The sequence below is a fragment of the Phyllobates terribilis genome, unplaced genomic scaffold (genome assembly GCF_046119375.1).
Source record: "Phyllobates terribilis strain yellow unplaced genomic scaffold, ASM4611937v1 Scaffold_10__3_contigs__length_209671492, whole genome shotgun sequence".
In the NCBI taxonomy this organism is placed as follows: domain Eukaryota; kingdom Metazoa; phylum Chordata; class Amphibia; order Anura; family Dendrobatidae; genus Phyllobates; species Phyllobates terribilis.
In genome coordinates, this window is record NW_027362770.1 from 163,339,790 (window position 1) to 163,359,499 (window position 19,710).

The 19,710-nt window shown below is 40.8% G+C and overlaps 1 protein-coding gene across 6 annotated transcripts in view; it reads left to right on the forward strand.

Annotated features, from left to right (window-relative positions):
* The window catches only part of ARHGAP8 (Rho GTPase activating protein 8), a 203,781-nt gene that overhangs the window by 112,824 nt on the left and 71,247 nt on the right, over positions 1-19,710 (forward strand). For 5 of the 6 annotated variants that reach the window (XM_073650050.1, XM_073650053.1, XM_073650051.1 and 2 more), the window contains 4 exons: positions 13,083-13,131; positions 13,398-13,455; positions 14,355-14,446; positions 16,150-16,290. In XM_073650050.1, coding sequence (XP_073506151.1) covers positions 13,083-13,131; positions 13,398-13,455; positions 14,355-14,446; positions 16,150-16,290 — 340 coding nt within the window. The remainder of the gene's footprint in view (positions 1-13,082; positions 13,132-13,397; positions 13,456-14,354; positions 14,447-16,149; positions 16,291-19,710) is intronic. The other variant, XM_073650054.1, reaches the window with a different exon arrangement.

A 19,710-nucleotide genomic window follows, 5' to 3' on the forward strand; every position in this document is an offset into this window, starting at 1 on the left:
ACGCAAATTGAATGTCCCTTATTATGCTCTTCTCTGGAAAGACCCCAACGCATAATAACGGTAAGATGTAGAAAAAAAACAATACTCACCTCGATGTCCTCCACACGGTCCTTGGCACCTCTTCTTACTGCCTCCACATGTTGAAACCGAGGGCATCTTCACGCTAGGCCAGAACTTCTGGTGTAACCAGGCCCAGGACTAGACTCTCCGTGGGGAATTCTGGGCTGGCAAAAGTACCCAGAGTGCTCTTCAAGGGGCTCAGTGCATGTTCTGAGTTCACAATGTTGCCATGACCCTATGACGCGCATGTGCAGAGACTTTCCAAACCTAGAGTTAAGGTAACCTGGGTTTCAGCACATGGTAGCGGTAATAGGAAGCGTCGAGGACTGTATGGGGGGAAAACAAGCAGCAGAGGTGACCAGGGGAGCTGAGTGGTGAGGTGAGTATTAGCTTTTTAGTTTTTTAACTTTTGCTAGCCCTTTACGGGTTAGCAAAATTGTGGCCAGCTGGCAACCATCTTGCTGAATTTCTATGTGCGAAGTAAAAGAAAAATCATCATACTGGAGAATATAATATATTTGTGAAATTCGAGTAGAATTAATTTCCACTCAAATAAATTTGTCCAACTCTAATTCACACCATATGATAATCTTCGGCCTATTTCAAGACCAAAGTCACACCATGGTGTCTAAATCCTGTCATACACAAGAAGTGTCCGGCTAGATCGCTATTTCTCCTGTTTAATGTTCTTCAGAGTTTTCATGTGTTTTCAACAGGGAATGAGGTGAAAGCTGGACCTCTACCACTACATGATGTATGGAGCTGTACCACTCTGGGTTCACCACGACACATTCGATCAAGTGATCAATAGAGTTGCTAGACGTTGGACCTTCAAGGATCTAACATTGATGATTTATCCTATAGAGCAGTCCAAAAACTTATGTGCATTGGCTACCAGGCTACTATGATTTGTCATTTAAGGCTATGGAAAGACCATATCGTAGGTTGCCTCAAGACAAGACCAAAGTCACACCATGGTGTTTTGACTCTCATCGTAGAAGTGGATTCTTTGGTCTAGAAACAGGCCGAAGATTTCAGTTCATGCAACGCCAAACCAAACGCGTTTTCATAATCTACTTCTATGATGATAGTCAAAACACCACGATGTGGCTTTGGTCTACAAGCAGGCCGAAGATTTCAGTTCAGGCAACGCCAAGCCAAAGTCACATGGTGGTGTTTTGACTCTCATTGTAGAAGTGAATTCTGAAAGTTTGGTTCGGCGTTGCCTGAACTGAAATCTTCTGCCTCTTTCTAGACCAAAGTCACATTATGGTGTTTTGACTCTCTTCATAGAAGTGGATTCTTAAAATACTTTTGGTTCCTCGTTGCCTGGACTGAGATGAGGAGTCTAAATCCTGTCATACACATGAAGTGTCCGGCTAGATCGCTATTTCTCCTGTTTAATGTTCTTCAGAGTTTTCATGTGTTTTCAACAGGGAATGAGGTGAAAGCTACTGCTAGACACCTTTGGCAGTGGTTTATCTCCCCAAGCGGAAGGACAGGTGGTAAAATTCCAACTGCCTGATCCTTCTCTCCTCCAATATCGTCTGTTAGCAGAAAGTCAGGAGGACTTCCGTTCGTTGACCAGTACCAACAAAACCAGTAGGCTCTGCCAACTTTGATCTACAGTGTATGGAGGTCTTAAGAGATCTAGTGTTTTTTACCCTAAAACCTTCATGGTAAGGTATGGTGTTTCTTAATGGGATTCTTAGTTTGTGGTCCCCAGAGTAGTCCCTGACTGTTGGTCGGTGTGCTGCTTGGAACATCTGGAGCAAATACAAAAGTAAAGTCAAGAAACGAAAGTCAGGAGTGCAATCAGGGGTGTGACAAAACCAGGCAAGCAAAGGGAGCTGCAGAAAACTAGTAGTAGATGATGGAGCCAGGGGGTGCAGAATTGAGGCAAAGTCAAAGCCATTGGCAAGGAACAGTACCTATATCCAGACAATGGAAAAAAAGCCAAATAACCTTTTATATCGTCTACTGAACCTTACCGGTTGGAAACTCAGTGAAGTATAGGAAGCTGGGGGTCAAGAGCAGAGAGGAGAGAATAGCACTGGATCTGGGAGAGATGCATAACAGCTCCGCCGGCACCAACATAGAAACTAATACTGGTGCAGTAATCTTTGGTTTTGGAATGGACTTCATGTAATAGTGGCGATGTCAAGAATTCACCATGTTCTGGCTGGTGAGGCTAAAGTAGATATTTTGAGAAGCTCAGGACCAGAAGAACTAGAAATGGACTTACCAGAGTTTCAAATAAAATCAGATGTAGATTAATTTTTCAATGGAGAGGTCAGTGAAGAACATTTTGTACTATAACTAGGTTTTGGTGGACACAAAAGAAGCTTAATAATTGAAGATAATTATTAGCCAAGTCCAGCCATGTAGGATTGGATTGAATTCAAGGTAATAAATTGTGAATAGACTATAACTAGGTTTCTATTCACATTACAATAGCCCAATTTCATTTTTTCTTTCTTTTATACCCTTTCTTAAGTAACATTTCAAATAGGCAAGTGATAAAACGTGCAGAAAATTGATTTGATCCAAGTCCAACATCTACTGTAGGTAGTGGGCACTTTGCCTGCCAGGATCTATAACCATACGCTGACATTTTCTTCTTCCTAAAGTGTCCGAGGCAGCAAATTTATCTTTTTAAGTGGCTGATCAAGAGGGACATCAATTTTGTATAAGCCCATGAAATTTTAGCTTAGTTTGTAATATTATCCTAAATGTCTGCAGGGAGGCCAATGTGATCTACAATTCATTTACATAGTCATTTTCAAGGACATCTCTAAGAATAACTGCACTCTGTGAGTACATATAGGAATCAAATGTATAGTCTCATTTATCTGATGTACAGTCATGGCCAAAAGTTTTGAGAATGACACCAAAATTATATTTTGACATGATCTGCTGGCCTCTGGTTTTTATTAGTGTTTGTCTGATGTTTATATCACATACAGAAATATAATTGCAATCATATTATGAGTACCAATAGGTTATATTGACAGTTAGAATGAGTTAATGCAGCAAGTCAATATTTGCAGTGTTGCCCCTTCTTCTTCAAGACCTCTGTAATTCTTCCTGGCATGCTCTCAATCAACTTTTGGACCAAATCCTGACTGATAGCAGTCCATTCTTGCATAATCAATGCTTGCATTTTGCCAGAATTTGTTGGTTTTTGTTTGTCCACCTGTCTCTTGATGATTGACCACAAGTTCTCAATGGGATTAAGATCTGGGGAGTTTCCAGGCCATGGACCCAAAATCTCTATGTTTTGTTCCATGAGCCATTTAGTCATCACCTTTGCTTTATGGCAAGGTGCTCCATCATGCTGGAAAAGGCATTGTTGGGCGCCAAACTGCTCTTGGACGGTTGGGAGAAGTTGCTCTTGGAGGACATTCTGGTACCATTCTTTATTCATGGCTGTGTTTTTAGGCAAGACTGTGAGTGAGCCGATTCCCTTGGCTGAGAAGCAACCCCACACATGAATGGTTTCAGGATGCTTTACAGTTGGCATGAGACAAGACTGGTGGTAGCGCTCACCTCTTCTTCTCCGAATAAGCTGTTTTCCAGATGTCCCAAACAATCGAAAAGGGGATTCATCAGAGAAAATGACTTTGCCCCAGTCCTCAGCAGTCCACTCCCTGTACCTTTTGCAGAATATCAGTCGGTCCCTGATGTTTTTTCTGGAGAGAAGTGGCTTCTTTGCTGCCCTCCTTGAAACCAGCCCTTGCTCAAAGAGTCTCCGCCTCACAGTGCGTGCAGAAGCACTCACACCAGCCTGCTGCCATTCCTGAGCAAGCTCGGCACTGCTGGTAGTCCGATCCCGCAGCTGAAACAGTTTTAAGATACGGTCCTGGCGCTTGCTGGTCTTTCTTGGGCGCCCTGGATCCTTTTTGACAACAATGGAAGCTCTCTCCTTGAAGTTCTTGATGATGCGATAGATTGTTGACTGAGGTGCAATCTTTGTAGCTGCGATACTCTTCCCTGTTAGGCCATTTTTGTGCAGTGCAACGATGGCTGCACGTGTTTCTTTAGAGATAACCATGGTTAACTGAAGAGAAACAATGATACCAAGGACCAGCCTCCTTTTAAAGTGTCCAGTGATGTCATTCTTACTTAATCATGACTGATTGATCACCAGCCCTGTCCTCATCAACACCCACACCTGTGTTAATGGATCAATCACTAAAACGATGTTAGCTGCTCCTTTTAAGGCAGGACTGCAATGATGTTGAAATGTGTTTTGGGGGTTAAAGTTCATTTTCTGGGCAAATATTGACTTTGCAAGTACAGTAATTGCTGTTAAGCTGATCACTCTTTGACATTCAGGAGTATATGCAAATTGCCATTACAAAAAATGAAGCAGTAAACTTTGGAAAAATTACTATTTGTCTCATTCTCAATACTTTTGGCCATGACTGTATTGCTTCTTCCAATGTTGGCCTTAGCTAAGAGTCCACCAGGTCCTATAGGTTGTCAGCAGATCTTGTAGAGGTGCAATGTCCCTTCAAAGCTGAACTGGTGTACTCAATACCACCCACTAAAAGGTAACATTGATGGTACTCCAAGAAGCTAAGGATTCTCGAAAAATAACCTCTTCAACCCATTTCAGAAAGGTCTGTCACTGAGAAACTCTCATCCACTGCTAGAGATAGATTACCATCAAGAAAGGTGCCACGAGGGCAGTGTTCATGGTCATCTGGCACCCTAAAATGGCTACCACTAACAGGTTTGGCAGTAGCTTCTCCATTTTCCAGATCCCTGGGGTTGCCCTGGCCTTCACCCTATTACCTCTCTGTACAGGGATCTGGAGTTACACAGGGACCGCTAGGCTGGAGCCATTCAGTCAGCTACTGTTCAGTGGAGCAAGCTGGCAAGAACAATAGTCAGGTAGCCCGGTCAGAACCAGAAGGTACAAAATCATCAAGGAGGAGAGACGTCAATAAACAAACCGAGGTCAAAGAATGGGATTAATCAAAATTAAACAACAAAAACACAGAATAGAACTATAGACCAGGTAATCACAACTATTGACTGGCAAAGGATGTCAGAGATTCAGGGGTTTAAATAGCAGGCAGCCCCACCCAGGGCTCTCAGGAAGGAGTAATCCATACCAGACCAGAATTAACCCCCTAATTAAGTACCACCAAAAGTCCTAGGACAAAATCAATATCAAGTAATAGCCGGAAAATAGAAAGATTGGCAAATTGGTTGAATTAATTTATTCAATAGCTTTAGTTTTATGCTTTACCTCAAATACCTTTTAACAAAAATAGGGCAATAGGAGTGGGTCGGAAAAACCCAACTTGCACAATTGATGTTCCTCCTTCCCCTTTAGAGTGGAGAACTCGGAAAACCCTCCTAGATGCCAACTGGTGGTCGAATCTATTGACCCATCATTTTTTATTAGGCTTGTTTTGTTATGTCAGGCTGGAAATATTTTTGTGATTATTTTTCATTTTGCCTTACGCTTCTTTTGGAGGAATTAGCTGACCCTCGTTAGCTCAGCAGTGAAAGAAAATCTGCGTAATTGCTACTCCCCAGTGTAATTATTCCTTAATTGAAACAGTTTAAGTTAATGGAGCAAATGTTCGTTCCCTCTTCTTCCTAGTTTTTTATTAAGCAGACAGGATTGGCTATAAATCTATAATCGTCCTCATCACAAGGGCCATTGGTTATACGACCGTTCCACAGGTTAATAGGATGTGGAGACATAAACATCTAAAGCTTTAGAGGCCCATTACATAAAAATTGTCATGGATGGGTTCACTTTGTTCCTTTGCGATGACCAATAAATCTAGCATAAACAGGAAGCTGTACAGAAGGGTCACATATTTTACAAGACAATAAATTCAGTTTGCTCTACTTTTAAAGGGGTTTTCTTGGATTTTAATATTGGATGGGATAAGTCATGAATAAGAGATCAACGATGGTCCATCTCACAACAAAATCATTGATCGGCTGATTGAGGGATCTTAACTCACTGCAGTTACGTATATTGTGGAGTGGCTGTGAATGATATTGCAACTTGGCATCATTCGTGACCACTACATAATGTATGGAGCTGCACCACTCCGGGTTCACCACAGCACATTCGATCAAGGGATCAATAGAGTTGCTAGACGTTGGACCTTCAAGGATCTAACATTGATGATTTATCCTATAGAGCAGTCCAAAAACTTATGTGCATTGGCTACCAGGCTACTATGATTTGTCATTTAAGGTTATGGAAAGACCATATCGTAGGTTGTCTTTGTGGTACGATACTGATGTAGTACTGCTGGAAATAAGTGGCCGAAGGAGCTGAAGCAGGAACAGCAAGCGGTAGTAGAAGTTCTTGAAGTTAGCAAGGAGTTGTAGGAAACAATCATTAAATGACTTAGAACATACTGGGTAAGAATGTTCAGGAGCTGGAGACTGAAACTAAGCTAATAGCTAGACACAATACTCAAGCAATGAGTGAGAGTTCCATGTGGCTTTAAGTAGGCCCAAACAAGAAACAAGATAGATTCCATAGACTCAGAATCCACCATCTTGGTAAAAGGCAATTGCAGAACACAACAGCAGCCCCCAGTAGTTAGGAGTGAAACTGCAGCACAATTATTTAAATTTACAATAGCGGCCACTAGTGGTCAAACTGTAGAAGGGCAACAGAAATCCTGACATTTTGATCAAAAGGTAGCCATATGCAGTAGCTTAGATACAGTAAACAATGCAAATTAACACCTATTCTTCCCCGTGAGTTACATAGTTACATAGTTACATAGTTAGTAAAGCCGAATAAAGACTTGCGTCCATCAAGTTCGACCTGTTAGTTCTGTAATTGCTAAAGTTGATCCAGAGGAGGGCAAAAACCCCAAATGATTTAGCCAATCTTCACCTGAGGAAAAATTCCATCCCGACTCTGAAACCAGCAGTCAGAATAAATCTCTGTATCAACCTACTATTTTATTCTATTTTTAAGTATATGCAGAAATCTGCCTGGTATCTAGAAAAGCATCCAGTCCCCGCTTGAACTGGTGTAGTGAATCTGACATTACCGTCTCCTCACTCAGTGAATTCCATATTCTCACTGCTCTTACCGTAAAGAACCCCTTCCTATGCTGGTGCTGAAACCTTTTCTCTTCCAGTCTTAGTGAGTGCCCTCTTGTTACCGTAATATCCCTCCTTTTGAACAAATCCCGGGCAAGGTCTCTATACTGTCCCCTAACATATTTGTACACATTTATTATGTCCCCCCTCAACCTTCTCTTTTCCAGGCTGAATAGTCCTAGTTTTGCCAACCTCTCTGGGTATTGCAGTCCCTCCATTCCCCTTATTAATTTTGTTGCCCTCCTTTGTACCTTTTCAAGCTCATTTATATCCTTTCTATATATTGGGGCCCATAACTGAGCACAGTATTCCAAGTGTGGTCTGACCAGTGCTTTGTACAGTGGAAGAACAATGTTCTCATCCTTTGCAGCTATACCTCTTCTGATACATCCCATTACCCTGTTTGCCCTTACAGCAGCGGCCTGACTTTGGGCACTCCAATTTAGTTTGCTATCAATCAAGATGCCCAAGTCCTTCTCCATCTCTGAATTCCCCAATGATTTCCCATTCAGTGAGTACTGGTGACTTCCATTTTTCCTTCCCATATGTATGACCTTACATTTCTCCTCGTTAAACCTCATTTGCCATTTAATGCTCCACCTACCCAGCTTATCCAAATCCCTCTGTAGGTCTGCACTGTCCTCTTTTGTATTAATTGTTTTACATAACTTTGTGTCATCTGCAAATATTGATATTTTACTATTTATCCCGTTGACTATGTCGTTAATAAAGATATTAAATAACATTGGGCCTAGTACAGACCCCTGTGGTACCCCACTAGTGACGCTTACCCAATCTGAGTATATTCCATTTATAACCACCCTCTGCCTTCTATCCTTTAGCCAGTTAGCTACCCACTTGCAGACATTTTCGCCCAGCCCCATCATTCTCATTTTGTATACCAACCTATTATGTGGCACGCTATCGAACGCTTTTGAGAAGTCGAGATACACGACATCCACTGGTTCCCCCTGATCTACTCGAGAGCTAACCTCCTCGTAGAAGTCAATCAGGTTTGTTTGGCAGGAGCGATTCCTCATGAATCCATGTTGGTTCGGGGTTAATAGATTATTAGCGTCAAGATGCTCCATGATTGCCTCATTAATAAAGCCTTCAAAAATTTTGCCCACAACGGACGTCAGACTCACCGGCCGATAGTTTCCGGCGTCACTTTTTGCTCCCTTTTTGAATATTGGCACTACATTCGCCTGTCGCCAATCAAGTGGTACAGACCCAGTCTCAACAGAGTCCTTAAATATAAGATATAAGGGTCTGTCTATCACATTACTTAGTTCCCTTAGTACCCGTGGGTGTATGCCATCAGGTCCTGGTGATTTGTTTATTTTAATGTTACTGAGGCGTTTCTGTACCCCAGCTTGGGTTAGATTTGTCATACTTAGTGGAGGATTAAGTTTGTCACTTCTCATTTCGCCTGTTAGTTCTTTTTCCTTTGTGAAAGTTGACGAAAAAAATTTATTTAATAGATTAGCTTTATCCTCATCTTTCTCTATGATTTTGCCTTCATCACTTTTTATCGGTCCAATATTATTCGATTTAATCCTTTTACTATTTATATACGTAAAGAACAGTTTGGGATTTGATCTACTTTCCCTAGCAATACGTCTCTCTGTTTCCTCCTTCGCTATTTTTATTTGTTTTTTGCAGGTTCTCGTTTTTTCCTTGTAACACATTAGTGCCTCCTTACTGTTTTCCTGTTATAATCTCTTGAATGCCTCTTTTTTGCTATTTAACGCCCCTTTTACATTCTTATTCAACCATATTGGTTTCCTCTTATTTCGGGCCCTTTTATTCCCATACGGTATATACCTCTCGCACTGAGTATTCAGAATTCTTTTGAAGGTTTCCCATTTACTATTCGTATTTCCTTGATTAAGAACTTTGTCCCAGTCTATAAGTTGAAGGTTTTCTTTCAGCTGATCAAACTTCGCCCTCCTAAAGTTTAATGTTTTAGTTGTTCCCTTATTGATAACCCTACTGAAGGGCATTTTGAAATTGATAATATTATGATCGCTATTACCTAGGTGCCCCCCTATCTGTACCTCAGTTATTCTATCAGGCCTATTAGTCAATATTAAGTCCAACACGGCCTTCCCTCTCGTTGGTTCCTGCACTAGTTGGGAGAGATAATTATCCTTGATATTTGTCAAGAACCTTTTTCCTTTCTGCGATCTACAGGTTTCTGTTTCCCAGTCAATATCCGGGTAGTTGAAGTCCCCCATTACAATCACCTCATTATGTTTTGCTACTTTGTCTATTTGTCCTAATAGCAGTTTCTCATTCTCCTCTGTTATATTGGGTGGCTTATAGCAGACCCCCAGTAATATTTTATTATTATTTTTTGCCCCCTCTATCTCTACCCACATGGACTCGACCCCCTCTTCTCCCTCTCCTATATCTTCCCTTAGTCTGGGCTTTAGACGTGACTTTACATATAAGCAGACTCCTCCGCCCTTCCCCTGTTTCCGGTCCCTTCTAAATAAACTATAATCTGTTAAATTTACCGCCCAGTCGTAGCTATCGTCTAGCCAAGTCTCTGTTATACCTACGATGTCATACCTCTCCTCCGATATAAGCGCCCACAGCTCATCCGCCTTATTGGTCAGGCTTCTTGCGTTGGTCAGCATGCAAGATAAAACTTTGGGGTTATTTAGCATCCTATTCTTCTCTAACGATCTAACTGTACTATCCCCACCCCCCTCTCCACCCTCATTATATTCACTTCTCCCCTTCCCCCTTGCTTGCCTCACATCCCACCTATTTCCTTGGTTTCCCCCCCCCCGTCTCTAGTTTAAAAACTCCTCCAACCTATTAGCCATCTTCTTCCCCAGCACCACTGCACCCTCCCCATTGAGGTGCAGCCCATCCCTACGGTAGAGCCTGTAGCCGACAGCGAAGTCGGCCCAGTTCTCCATGAACCCAAACCCTTCTGCCTTGCACCAACTCTTTAGCCACTTATTCACCTCCCTAACCTCCCGTTGGCGCTCCTGTGTGGCTCGCGGGATTGGTAGTATTTCTGAGAAAACTACCTTGGAGGTCCTTGCCCTAAGCTTCCTACCTAGATCCCTGAAATCATTTTTAAGGACCCTCCATCTACCACTCACTTTGTCATTGGTGCCAATGTGGACCATGACCGCTGGGTCTTCGCCAGCCCCACCCAGTAACCTGTCAACCCGATCCGCGATGTGCCGGACTCGAGCGCCAGGGAGGCAGCACACCGTTCGGCGATCCCGGTCTTTGTGACAGATTGCCCTGTCTGTCCCCCTAATAATAGAGTCACCCACTACCAGGACCTGTCTAGCCTGCCCTACACTTCCCCCCTCCCCCTCATTACTGGAGCATACACTCCCCCGGCGGTCAGAGGATCTGTCGTGCTCCAATAATGCCGGTTCTGAACCAGCCTTCCTATACTTCTTCCCTCTATCCCTTCTAACTGTTACCCAGCTCCCTGCCTGTTCAGCCTGCGCTTCCCCACTAAGCTCCACCCCCAGTGTTGACCCATTGAGTGTCTGCTCGGTGAGCAGCAAACTCCGTTCCATGTTGTCGATGCTCCTCAGTACCGCTATCTGAGCACTTAGATCCAGGATTTGGGCTTCCAAGTGCACGATATGCTCACATCTCTCGCAGCAGTATGGATCCCTGAGCGGTAGCTCAGGGAATGCATACATTGCGCAAGATGTACACTGCACGGCTCCGGCCAACATGGACGTCATTCTAAATATGGGGATACAGTCAGTATATATGTACAAGTACAAAACACAATTATTTATATATAGGTGTATGGACGGGGATCAATTAGGGATGTGCAAGTGTATCGATTAGATATCGGCGCGGGATCAATTAAGTATGGACGGGGGATCAATTAAGTATCAATTAAGTATGGACGGGGGATCAGCTGAGTGGGTCAGGTGGATTAATTAAGTATGGACGGTGTGTCAATTAACTATGGACTGGGATCAATAATTATGGACTGGGGAAATAATTAATTGTGGACTAGAGGGAATCAATCAATTAATTATGGACAGGGGGTTTAATTAAATAGGATGGGGGGTAAAGCAAATATATAGGTATGGACGGTGGGTCAATTAACTAAGGACTGGGGATCAATAAGTATCAATAATATCAATAAATATGGACTGGGGAAATAATTAATTGTGGTCTGGGGAATCAATCAATTAATTATGGACAGGGGTTAATTAAATATGGTGGGGGATAAGGCAAATAGATAGGGACTGGGGATGAGTAAAAGTGGACAAGGGGAATCTATTAAATAGGACAAGGGGGATCACGAGGGGAACACGAGAAAGCGAACATACCAGAACCTTCCTTCCACAACATCTTCCATTGGGGAAGAGTAAAGAAACCTCCAATCACTTTTCATAGTTGACCAGTCCCACCTGAATCAGTGAGTTTGGCTAACTTTCAACCAATGTGTATGACTAGGTACAGAAAGACTTTAAGACTTTGGCCTAAAGTGGACCTCTATGTGGCTGTTTTTGAAACTTTTTGTAAATTGGAAGCAATACTTATTGAGAGATTGAAATAAACTTCTATCAGGTCTTAAATTTCATCTGTGTAGGGTTTTTTTTCCTACCAAAAACAAGAGTAAACCCTTTTAGTGTGTAGCAGCAAAACCCTTTTATTTGGAAAGCCATTTGATTGCCCCCTCAGGTAGAGGTTTGAAGTGTTTTCTGAAGACCTCATCAACCAGTCTCAATCAAACATTGACAGGAGCCCATAAATCGTGAACATTTCTTTGTTCAAAGTACTTGGTTCCATGTTCCCATAATTCTAACCTAAAGACAACACTTAATTGGGTAATAAAACATTTCATGGTTTATGTTATTTCGGCATTTTGAAAAGTCCCCCGGAGTCAAGTTTTCTGGTACTTGATCATTGGTGTGATTACTTTTTTTCATTTACTGCTTCTTCTATTTTTTATTTGCTGCTGTTTCATCGACATTACCAAATTTCTGCTCATAAAAGCAAGACTGTACGTGATATTATTATGTGATGATTTTTTCCCCTATTGTACTTTTTCATGGTTCCAGGGCAGGTTTGAGTTTGCTTCCATATTTTGATGGCTCCAGTGGTAAACCAACGGCGCATTACCAGTCGTTTGATTTAAGTAGGTCAGATTCCCTCTCTCGTTTGGAAATCTTCTTTTTTCTTCTAGAAATAAGTAGGTTCCACAACTCAAAAACCTTCATCGATAACTTCTTCTAACATGAGTAGAAGATCTTGGGGCAAAATTTTTTGTCTTGTTTTTATTCCTTTTTGTTCATTGTGGTAGAAAGTACTTAGAAATTGCATATGTAGTACTTGGGTGTAATATTGTATTTGTGGTTACAAAAGAAAAGGTCTTAGGAACGTTTCTTAGAACACTTCCCACGGTCTCATCAAAAACCTCAAGTCCATACCGTATGTAGGTTTTTTTTGTATATTTTTAGAGTCTGCTTCTGGTTAGACCTCACATGAAGTCTTATTTTCTCTACATTTCCTTAGTAGTTAGATACAATTTAATGTTCACTGTTATCAGCTTTGGAGTCTCGAGAGAGTTTGACCATTGAGGTCGCATAAGTCCTCCTTAGGATTATCCAATGGACACAGTTGTCGTTGGTCTTCTGTAGAGGTTTCTTTAGTTTTTATTTGGCAATACTATAGACTTTAAACGGAGCATGGTCTTGTGGCTGAATGAAATTGGAGTCTGGGGATGGTCCCTTGTTCTGATGGTTCGGGAGAGTCCACCGGTCAAACCACTAGCGGTCAGGCCTCTTAACTTGATCTTGTCCAACAAATGTTTCCGAAGAGATTATTTCCAAAGTATAGAAAATATCAAAGTATTGAAAAATTACACTCTTGCTCCATTCAATTTCTTTTTCTCATTTTTTTATTTGTTACAGGCAGCTGTTAAAAACTGAATTGGGCTCGTTTTTCACCGAATACCTTCAGGTACGTTCACTTATATTTCCCTCCTCCGGCGTAAATAATAGATGTGAGAGGGAAAGAGGATGTCACATATCACATAAAGTGAGAATTATTTTACAGTTTTAGTATCAAGACTTCACAGCTAGTTTTCTCAGCGCGCGGCGCTGTTATTTTTCTCCCCATCCAGTTAAAATCTGCATCTTGCATTATTAATGCTTTAGGCCGGCAGACGGAGGTTGAGACGCAGATTGTGTTAGATTTTTATATTGTTCTTACTATTCACTCTTCAGAATCAGCTTCTAACTAAGGGGATGGTGATCCTGCGAGACAAGATACGCTTTTATGAAGGTAAAACAATTTAACTGTTAATCTAAAAATAAATATGAAAAGGAAAGTCTTTATGATCTCTTATATAACGGCAGCATGTATTAGAGGGGGAGACGCTGAGCTCGGGGATATATAATTTTCTATTATTTGGTTCAGTATTTTTGTACGAAAAGCTGTTGACTAATAAAAAAGCCTGTGAGTCCTTCTTCTCCCTGCCCACTCCCAGTGATTGGCAGCTGTAAACTCATTCAGTAAAAATGAACCAATAAGCAATGTGTAGGTGTGGTCAGAAGGACTCAAAGGCTTTTTTCATGAGTCCTCCTGCAATTCAACAGCTTTTTATATAAAAGTACTGAACCGAATCATAGAAAATTATATATCCCCGCGCTCAGCTTCTCCTTCTCTGTTCTAAGCTGCCCTCAGATAGGATAATATAGGAGATGTGATCATTTGCTCTAAGAGCATTTGCTGCTCTTTTATTTATTTTTTTTCAAACAAATGTAAAATCCCTTAAAATAAGGCTTTGCATTTCAATCCCACCAGGGCCAATATCTACATAGAGTTTGTAAATTGCATGAAATTACTTCCCAGTAAATAATTCTTGTTCAAAAACCTGCTAATTTGCCTAATTTTTGTCCAGGGCTGTGTATATGTATTTAAAAGGGGTTGTCCAGGATTAGAAAAATCATGGTTGCTTTTTATCAAAACCAGCATCACCCCTGAGCATGGGTTGTGTCTGGTATTGCAACTGAGCTGAATTGAACTTTGCCACAATACCACGTACAACCCATGCTCAGGAGTGGCGCTGTTTCTGAAAGAAAGTAGCCATGTTTTTTTTTTCCGATCACGGACAACCCTTTTAGTGTTTAGCAGGACTAATACTGCGGGGATATGAATACTTTACTTTTGTTTATGTATAGGTCAAAAACTCCTTGATTCTTTAGCGGAAACCTGGGATTTCTTCTTTAGCGATGTTCTGCCCATGTTACAGGCCATCTTCTACCCTGTCCAGGTAAGCGGGTCGGTTATTTAGAAGGATTGTATTAGTTGCAAAAAAAAAATAATAATACAAATTTTGTTTTGCCAATCAAAGCATAGCGTGGTTGGGGATAAGTACGCATCCCATGAAGTTTTCAATAATTGACCACTCATTAGTTGCATGTATCAGATTTTGCTGGAATTTCCCGCTCCGAGAGAGATAGACGGAGCTGCTTCATTCAGCGTTTGGACACAGAAGTCCACATTTATCAAAAAATAGTGTAATTTGCACCAAATCATTAGTGTTCCCACTTCAACTCCGCCGCTCCATATTTATCAAATGTTGCACCTTAATGATAAATTTGGGGTAAATTATCCCAGTGCAATTTTTAAGCCTTCCTAATATTAGGTAAGAGCCTAAAACCAAGTCAATACAAACATTTTTCACAAGTAACGACTTTTTTTGCATGGAAGTTGATACATTTCCCAATTTTGGAAGAGCAGGAGACCAAGAGGACAAAAGTCGCACGTTAGTATAAAATTTTGCGCAAATTTTTGGATGTGAAAAATGATTACCACCTAAATGTATTTGTTCTGCATCTAACAGCTATGACCTGTCTAGAATATGTGACTTTTATGTAAAAAATATATAAATTCTATCATGAACATGTAGTATTCAGGCCTAAAGGTGAACCAGGTAATAGAAAATAGTCTAAAACATGGTAAGTTTAACTTAAAGGGAATCTGTCAGTAGGATCAACCCTCCTAAGCAGTCTATATGGGCATGGAGGTCATAGGAAGTGGAATAAAATGATACCTTGATATCTGTGATATGATGTTTTATTCCAGAGAAATCCACGTTTTTCGTAATGTGTAAATGAGCTGTTAAGATCTATGGGTTGGACATGGATCTCCCCGAGAACTTGCCTGCAGAGCTTATTATACACGAAAGGGGGAGTTGCCAGTGTGAGACATGTAGATGAGGAGAGCAGACTGTCAGTCATTACATGTTTCACACTGGGAACACCTCATTTCATTTACAATGAGCTCTTGAGGCAGATTCTCGGGGAGATCTATGTCCCGCCCACAGATCTTTAACAGCTCATTTACATATTAAGAAAAACGTGGATTTCTCTGGAATAAGACATCGGATCGCAGATATCAAGGTATCATTTTTTTCAGCTTCCTATTACCTGCATGACCATATAGACGGCTTAGGAGGGTTGATCTTTCTGACAGATTCTCTTTAAGCATTTACCACAATGAAATGTCGCAATTTGTATACAAAAAAATTGTCGCAAGTGCAATGCTAAATGTCCCTTAGAGTGTTTTGGGCAAGAGTTTGCACCAGAAATTGTAAAACTTATTCAAATGTTGAAAAACTTTTCTGCAACTCAAAATTTTGCAACTTTTGACACTTTATTTTTGCTCTGTCAATTTTTTTTAAAATGGGTGGAGTCTAGCGGGACAGGTCGGGGTCTTACACAACCTGACAAATTCTATTGGCACACACCTCTTAATGAATTTGGTACATCTTACGCTAGTGTCTACTGGATCAAGACTGGTGTACCCAAGAGTTTTTATATGATATTTTGTTGTTTTTTTCTCCTTTCTTTTTTGGGAGTTAAAACCCCTTTAATATTATTATTTAGGATTAATTATCAATTATGCTTGTTTTCAATGTACAGAAAGTTTTTTTTATTAGCATATTTATTGTGACTTGTTGCTTTGTGCCAGGGGAAGGAGCCCTCCATCCGTCAGCTGGCTTTGCTGCACTTCAGAAATATAATAACCCTAAATCTTAAACTGGACGATGCCTTATCCCGCCCACGAGCCCGTGTACCTCCCTCCATCATTCAGATGCTGCTAATACTTCAGGTACATGACTACTCTGTTAATTAAAAAAGCAAAACATTTTCCAGATACCATGAATTTGTCTACAAACTTAAAAGATGCAGAAGTGGAAAAAACATTTTAACTGTGAAAAGTCATGTAGATGGTCCAGGTCTTCGGAGAAAAGGTTTCGGGGCTAAAAAATGCAGTAACAGGTTTCCTTTAAATTTGGCCTTTCACTTTCTGCTAATGTCTCAGCTGAAATCATCATTATCAGATCCGTATATTGCTGATAACATTGATTTCTGCAGGGTATGAGTCAGGATAACATAAGGTTTATTTTCCTTATGATGACTAAGTCTTTATAATTGTCAGTGATGTCAAAGATGTCAACAAACTCAGATGAGTGCGTGAGGCCTGAACATGAGCCCATTGCTGAATATTGTTTGGGATCACTATGTTAATAAGATGACTTAATATTTAGTAATTAAATGAACATGGGTTACGTCATGATCCAGCGTAAAAGAAAAATACATCCACCCTTGTTAGTCATGGTATCAGATCGGTTTCTACTCATGTACGGTTTACATACATTTTTTACCTTAACAAAGCTAAATGGTTTAATATCTCTAACCCAAAAACTTTCTGAACCTATGTCAACCTACCATAATTATATGTTATCATGTAAGCCAATACCTTCCGGATTATGAAGGAAGGGAACCGCTATGGGATCTGCGGTCACCCCTGTTTGTAACTAGGAGGTGCTTCCTTCATATAGAGCCATGTGGCTCCTATAGTATTTGAGGGGTTGTCCGTAACTGAGATATTGATGACATTTCTTTCTATTAGATCATCAATATCTGATTATTGGCGGTCCGACACCCTCACCAGACAGGTAATATCTGGTGCAACAGAAACCAAAACACAACAGTTCTCTTCCATGTCTTGTAGCTTTTTCAAAGTACTGCAAGCATAGTTTACCTTCACTTCATCGGGAGCTGATATGCAGTACCCAGGAAGAGCTACTACACAGTGTACGGAGCTATGGTGTTCTTTCTGGCTCTGTACAATGAGTTCTTGCAGGTATCAGTTGATCGATTGAGGTTCTGGGTGACTGCAATGATGTGATATTGATGAGTAAAGGATAAGTCATCAGTATCACAGTCCCGGACAACCCATCTCAGTACCATTTGCATATGAATCCATATGCAATTAGCTCCCTCTATTGATGACTTCATGCAGACAGAATTATACAATTTGTGAATAAAGATAATCAGAGCTCCCTAATACAGATATAAAATAAAGTAATCGATATCAGAATTTCAGACAAAAAAAAAACCCAGAATATTGGTCATTCACTTGAGGTGTACCACATTTTGCAGAGCTCTCAGTGAGGGTTTGGGTCCCGTTTTGAGTTTTTCCTTGGACCCCTCTAATTTTTGTGCATTCCCCAATTGAAACCATTTGTAAAGTGATCACAGATGCCTTTACATTGCAACTGTGTCCATTGAGACCACTAAGTAGATTAGTATGTAATGTTTTCCTAAAATATTTCTGTAAATGATGCTAGAAATGGAGAACGGCTGCAGATTTTCCTAATACATTTACTGTTCCTAAAAGGAAACATAAATCATTAATTTCCAGGAAGAGACCTAGAGAAGTATATACAGAGTCTAACTGTTACATAAAACCCTTCTGTTACCAGTCACATGTCCACGTTCTGGAATTTAATGGATCCCATGTGTGGGGAACGGATCGAAAGTAAGGAGGTTTTGTGTTACATAAGACTGTGAGGTCCAAAAAAGGGTCTTTGATGTGTAGCCCCACATAGTGTTCCTTAGCCAAAAACATCCCTAGAATGTGGTCCACTCTACAATTTCTCCTCCTAACCATGTTCTGTTACTGGTATACATGAGTAACCCCTTATGTTCTGTGCTAAAAAAAAATAATGTTTACAACGCTGCAGAGTTACATGCACAGAGCCAGTATATTTGCACACATTGTCTGTATAGTATCTTATTACAGAACGGTTGGCACTTCATGTGCCACCATATGGTGCTTCCATATGGCACAATATTACTGCTATTTCTGCACAATGTTACTTCTCTGTCCATCTTATCAGGAATAAAGCTGTAATGCAGCTCTAAAGAAGACTAACTACTTAATTTATGCTATCATTGAACTCCACGGGGAACAAAAACTGATATGAGTATATACAGTGGTGTGGAATATGTGGACACTATCTGAAGAATCGAAAAAAATATTAATATTTGGACATGTTTCTATAAATATGTTTATTTAACATTAAAGAGAATTGATTAATATGTTGGTGTCACGCAAGGTGTGGGAAAGACTTAGTGCAACACAAAGGGAAGAGGGAAAGAGAGCCCAGACTCTAGGGAAAGGGGGAAGTGGAGACCTCCTAGGCTTATCTAGTATCACCCTGTCTTCACTAACGTCCCTATATTGGCTCTCGCCCTGTCTTTCCCTGGCATTTGGCCCTGGCTAGGGAAGGGAGAAGGATGAGCGCTAGTCGATCCCCACTGACCACTAAAGACAACAAGGGGGAACAAACAAGGGAAGATAGCTTAGCTTTTAGTCGACTTCAGAGAGATTAACACCCGTCCTCATAGCTCCAGAGAGGATGAAGTAATGCACTTGCTCCGATCCTTCACAAAGAGTAATGAGTATCGCCGGCACCTCCTTCTAGCAGACAGCAGGTATTTATATACCCAGGCCAGGATGTTAATTAATTAGCCAGAGGAAGGTAGCCGCTGGGTCCTAGAGAGACAGCCTCTAAGAAGGTTCTGTAATGCCAAACGTAGAGATCTCCTGCAACCAACTGCAGGGCGACTGCCTGTCACTTCTGACACACCCGTGACAGTTGGGTGCTCCAAACATACTTTGGGATCTGCCATGGGTTCCAGCACATGCCCGACCAATGACTTTCTATTTTGATTGGTCTAAGCAGCAAATAAAATATATATATTTTTTCTCTATTGTATAGGTCTATTATAACCACCCTACCTATACATTTGTTATTAGAGACAACATATTTAAGTATTAAAGGTAATGATCACATATTGAGAAAATGTGGCAACTGTGGCCCATAAGCAGTTTGTGCCAGCTTACAATGTGAACTAAGTCTAAAAAAATCTTAAAATGCTTACCCAAAGTTGAAGAAGTGGGGAGGTGGTGCATCAGGAGGGAGCATGACCAACACATTTTGGATGAATTTACAGTGGGTACGGAAAGTATTCCGACCCCTTTAAATTTTTCACTCTTTGTTTCATTGCAGCCATTTGGTAAATTCTAAAACTGTCATTTTTTTCTCATTAAAGTACACTCTGCACCCCATCTTGACTGACAAAAACAGAAATGTAGACATTTTTGCAAATTTATTAAAAAAGAAAAACTGAAATATCACATGGTCATAAGTATTCAGACCCTTTGTTCAGTATTGAG